This window comes from Pelophylax lessonae (assembly GCF_965119305.1).
Source record: "Pelophylax lessonae genome assembly, chromosome: 4".
Lineage (NCBI taxonomy): Eukaryota > Metazoa > Chordata > Amphibia > Anura > Ranidae > Pelophylax > Pelophylax lessonae.
In genome coordinates this window covers 557,634,665-557,640,392 of record NC_138771.1, presented here as the reverse complement: position 1 = coordinate 557,640,392, position 5,728 = coordinate 557,634,665, and the positions used below count along the sequence as shown (strand labels likewise).

The 5,728-nt window shown below is 41.7% G+C and overlaps 1 protein-coding gene across 1 annotated transcript; it reads left to right on the top strand.

Annotated features, from left to right (window-relative positions):
* Positions 1-3,921: 3,921 nt before the first annotated feature.
* On the top strand, positions 3,922-4,338 carry NKX3-1 (NK3 homeobox 1; the record flags this gene model as incomplete). Its single annotated transcript, XM_082256543.1, has 1 exon — positions 3,922-4,338. Exon 1 carries the CDS (start codon positions 3,925-3,927, stop codon positions 4,336-4,338), a length of 414 nt encoding a protein of 137 aa, XP_082112669.1. The 5' UTR covers positions 3,922-3,924.
* Positions 4,339-5,728: the final 1,390 nt, after the last annotated feature.

The window sequence follows — 5,728 nt, the reverse complement described above, 5'->3', positions numbered from 1 at the left end:
TTCAGCATGACTAGTTTGGTGGTGGGTCAGTGATGGTCTGGGGAGGCATATCCATGGAGGGTCGCACAGACCTCTACAGGCTATGGCTCCCTGACTGCCATTAGGTATTGGGATGAAATCCTTGGACCCATTGTCAGACCTTACACTGGTACAATGGGTCCTGGGTTCCTCCTGGTGCAAGACAATGCCCGGCCTCATGTGGAGAGAGTATGCAGCGAGTTCCTGCAGAATGAAGGAATTGATACCAATGAATGGCCCCTATGCTCGCATGATTAAATCCAATAGAACACCTCTGGGACATTATGTTTCCGTCCACCGGACACCATCAGGTTGCACTTCAGTCTATTCAGGAGCTCAGTGATGCCCTGGTCCAGATCTGGGAGGAAATACCCCAGGACACCATCCGTTGTCTCATCACGCATGCATATAAGAACGTGGGGGTCATACAAATTACTGAGTACCATTTTGAGTTGCTGCAATGAAATTTCAGCAAAATGGACTAAACTGCTGCATCATTTTTTCACTTTGATTTTGGGGGTGTCTTTGAATTCAGCCCTCTGTAGGTTGATCATTTTCATTTCCATCAAACGATATGGCATTCTTTCGTTCCTAACACATTACCCAGTCCATATCAGTATAGATATCCAGCATGATATTTTTCCCCATCAAGATCTGCTTTGTTTTCAAAGTGTTCCTTAAATTTTTTTTGAGCAGTGTGTGTATATATATATATATATATATATATATATATATATAAATATATATATATATAAAAAATTAGGTGCCCAGGATAGTTGAAATAAACTTCTGTAACTCTCAGGGCCCATGTTTGGCTATTGCACTCTAAGGCTCCATTCCCACAATTCTGTTTGTGCGATTTTACCTTGATTCGTCAGGCGACAATCGCGGCAAAATCGTGGCGCGATTGGGGTGCCATTGCAAGTCATTGGAATCGCACCGGCATCCCGCGACTTGCAATGGTTCGGGATCGGGGACAGAATTGCCACAATTCTGCCCGTGATCTGAGACGCCTATATTGTGAATGGAGCCCTAAGGAACATAAATTCTTGCCTAAAGTTCAGGCAAATAAAAGGAAAGGAGATCTCACCTAGAGAAATATGGGAGGTTGCCATTGCTAAGTTCCTAGAAATACCAATTTCCTGGCTGTATCCTGCTTCAGTGCTTTCTGAATCACTGACCTAGAAGATGCATACAAAGTGATATGAGAACTCCAGATCTGTGTCCTTGTTCCAGATCAGTGCCTCTGAAAATATAAAATCCATTGGACAAGTATGACATCCAGGCAACTAGCATTTTCAGAAGCAAGGGCCAGCTATAATAAATCTCCTTTATTACCTTTTTAACACTGTTGCCATACAGCTCTGAGTTCCTAATCCCACCTGGGACAATATGTGCATGGAGTTTGTTGTTCTTCTTGTGTTTGTATGGCTTTCTGCAGGGTTGTCTGCCTGTCACAATGAATGACGCATGCTTTGTGCTACTTCTCTGCTAGCACATGGCTGACTGCATCCCACACACAGCTTTTTCCACCCTCCTCCTCCTCCTGTCTCATCTCCCCCAACAGCCACAGGGTTGCTTTTGTGTTTTTACAGGTTAAATGAACCTGAACAGGGCAGAGGGGTCATTGCTAATTCCCCAGTCTCTTCTCACCAGTAAATAGAAGCATCTCATTTCCAGATCACCGACACACATACACATCTGTGGTAGGAATTCACACCTCAATCTAGCTGTACAGGTTTCATCTTCTATGGTTCAACTTGCTAAACAGCGTGGATGAAGAAACTGCACTGCCGGCTATTGTACGCAGAGAACCACAGCACCCACGGTTGCCTGAATACCCAAACAATGACCACATCTGATAGGATGCAGTTACTGTTTGGTCAAGAATTTTTCCACCCAGCTCAGTTGATTTTTAAATTAAATTTTATCAAAGTGAGTGGTCCTAGCAAGGCCACCAACTGTTCAAATTTTGGCTGATTCAGCCGGAAATCATTGAAATTTAGGCCCTGTATGGCCAGCGTTAGAATGGTTGGGCATTGTACTTGGCTTGTTTAAAGGAATAAATGTGATGCGATAAGCCATTTCAACCAGTTTCAGTAAATCTTTTGCAAAAATTATCGATCCTCTTGGGGGGGGGGGGGGTGGGATTATGTAGGCAATAATATAGAAAATATTATACATCAAATATATTGATTTTATTGAATACAAAAGATCTGAAACTCATGGTTGTTCCTCTCCATGGAAATCTTTAGTAAAATACTCTGGTTTCTCTTCAGATCGTATAAATCGTTCGCCTTTTACTAAAGATTTCTGTGGAGAGGAACAACCATGAGTTTCAGATCTTTTGTATTCAATAAAATCAATATATTTTATGTATAATATTTTCTATATTATTGCCTACATAATCCAATCCCCCCTAAGAGGATCAATCATTTTTGCAATCTTAAAGGGATGATGGCAAATAACCTTTAGAGCCTCTAGAGATATTAATAATTTCAGTACATTTTTTTTAGTCTGATGAGAGAAACATAATTTCTGATTGGCTTCTTTGGTTTACTGCACTATTGTCTTTATATTGTTATCCTTTATACCAGCCTCATGATGGGGAAAAATCCCATTCACTATCATCAGTGTTATATTAATTGTACACCTGTTTTCATTTTGAGGTGTACGCTTATGAAAGGGTGAATTTTTTTCTCTGTTCGCTTCTCTGCAGTTCTCCGGGGAAAATGATCTCCTCTGGCACCCTTTTTATGAAGCAGAGAACTTCAGTTCTCCCAGGGTGATCAGAGGAGAAGTGTTTTCTCGGCGAACGGCCGAGATCTCTATACAAGTGAATGGGCCGCCTGTAATCTCGTGAGACAAAGAGAGATTACCGTACTATGAAAATCACTGGCGCTCTTTTAATAAGCAGTGATAAATTATCACTGCTGAATACACGATCCCCACTAATGTTAATAAATAATAGTCCCCTTACATAAATATATATATACACTGAATACACACACGCATTTTATATATATACACACATTAAATATATATCTACATGTATGTGTGTATATATATATGTATATAAATATACATAAATATGGCAGGGGGACATGATTACTGTGTTGGGGGGTCTGAACGAGGAAGAAGGATGTCAATAATCTTCCTTCTTCCCCCTCAGTTCTCCCCCGATTTGGTCTTCACTCCCCGATTCACAAGCTCCAGGCTGGTGAATCTGGGAGTGTGAATTCTGGCACAGATCGCCAGTAAAGTGCGGAGATCGCAGCTTCATAGCCTGGCTGTTTCTGTGTCAGGCAATGACAGATTCCCGTGTGAAGAGAGGATCAGTGAAGAACATGTTCTCCCCCGATCATTTCTGTTTCATAAACTGAGAATGATCGGAAATGAGCTGTGATCAGCAGGATCACTGCTCATCTCCGTTTCATAAAAGGACACCTATATACCAAATCATGAGCAAGGGACTTAAAAAAAAAACAGGATCTTTGCTTGTGTGTCATTTAACTTTAGTGAACATTCACCTTGCTATGTGACCCATCTCTATTCCTTTAAGCTGGCCATAGATGGATCCAAATTTGACTGGTTCAGGCGGGGCCCGGGCAGATTTTGATCCATGTGTAGCTACTTCCACTCAACAGAAATCAAACAGGCTTGTTGGAAAATTTTTCGCGATCAGCGGTTGCAGCCATTGGGATGTAAGGGTATATTTACACCAGCATTTAGTCCAACCTGAACAAAGTGGGCATTTTGTTTTGTAACCCTGCAAAAGAAAAATAACTACCATCTTTTTAGTTGCTATGAACAACACAACATTTTTCTCTTGTATCTCCAATCAGACTTGTCTGAACATGTATTAACTACAACTGTCCTCTTCTGTCCCCTCTAGCAGAAGATCAGATGGCAGCGGAGCGCTTGGACTTTGAATCACCTCAGCAGCCTACATTGGAGGAGGATAAAATGCCCAAGCAGCCCCAGAAGAGGTCCCGTGCTGCCTTCTCACATTCCCAGGTGATAGAGCTGGAGAGAAAGTTCTCCAGCCAGAAATACCTGTCCGCTCCAGAGAGAGCCCAGCTGGCCAAGAGCCTGAAGCTAACTGAGACCCAAGTGAAGATCTGGTTCCAGAACCGAAGATATAAAACAAAGAGGAAACAGCTGGCCACTGACCTGGAGGAACTGGACAAGACCTCATCTCTCCCTGTCCTGTGCCGTGATGGAGATCTGAGCCGGAACTCTCTCCTCAGCTTCTACCAAAACTACCACTGTTACCCATACTTATACTACTTGGCAGGCTGGCATCCACCACTGTGGTGATCAAATTCAGGATTGACTTTGGACATCCCAAATTTTAATATATTTTTTTTATAATTATGTTTTATATGTTGATTCCAGGGGGGATGTATTATGGTAGTACCACCTAGAAGAAGTAAGAAGATTAAAGTACCCCTTGGTAATTGATGGTTGGGGTTCAAACAGAGGGTATGGGTGTAGCCTCATGTGGCATAGGCCAGAAGAGAAATCAGATATCCTTTGCTATTTGCTAGAACATGTAACTGTCTTGTCAGCACATATCTCTACCCAAAACAAAAATGTAAATCCTAGATAGACTTCATCTGAACATTTTATCATGTGCTAGATAGAGCAGGGAAGTGTTAGACCCCTCTTGTGGTTGTAGTTGCTTTGTCCCTATTGAGGAGATTTAACTTTACTCCCAGTGAGGACAGAAAGCGATTAGTCAAACACAAAAACACATTTTAGTAGAGTATGGAAGGGTTAGAATTTTTGGCAATGTTGTTATTGCTGCCTGTGCTTTCCTGTCCCAAATATACAGGAAGTAAAGCAAGATCTCTCCAGTGGGGTGTTGCCCATGTCCAGTTCTTTCAGCATGTATTCTAAACCTCTCTTGGTGTTTAGCAATCTCAGTCTTAAGCCAGGCATAGATGGATCAATGTTCCTGCTAAACCAGACAAATTTCTATCCATCTATGGGCAGGCTGGTTGTACTGAAGTCAATCCATCGATCAACTTCAAAATAACCAATCACCCAATCACTTCTATAGGCCAGGCAGCAGTGATCATTGTATTCTGCCGGTGGGGAAGGCTTCCCACATTCCCCTCCGGCAGAACACAATAGTGCTGTGGGATTCCCCTAACACAGACTGTGTTGATGAGGGAATTCAGCAACTTTCTTTACTTCAACCCATGGTTGAAGGAAAGAACATTGCACAATGTATGGGCTGCCTAAATGTAGTCAGTACTGACAAGTTTGGCATTTATAGGGCTGTGCACTTTCAGTGCCCCAAGGGTGCCTAATGCACAATACTACAGTGTAATTCCAGTACACATCAAAGCACTTGTGCATAAGCCATTTCTGAGTGTTCCGCATTGATACTGAAACATGTCTGCCACAGTGATGGACTTCTTACATTCATCATAGGCTGTCAAATCTGATCTTACATTAATCTTCAGGGAAGGGGGTCTGTCAGAAAGGTATGGGATCAAAAAGGAATGGGATATTTAATTATTGACATCTTATATTTTATAATGAATATTTCTACTCTCATAAAAAGAGGGTGCAGCCTGTATCAGGTGCTATTTAATATTATAAGGTCTTACATTTTATATTAATAATTAATAGGCTGTCAACTATTTTATGGAATAAGTGCACTTACATAATTTTTGCGACAATTTGGAGTCACTGTGTT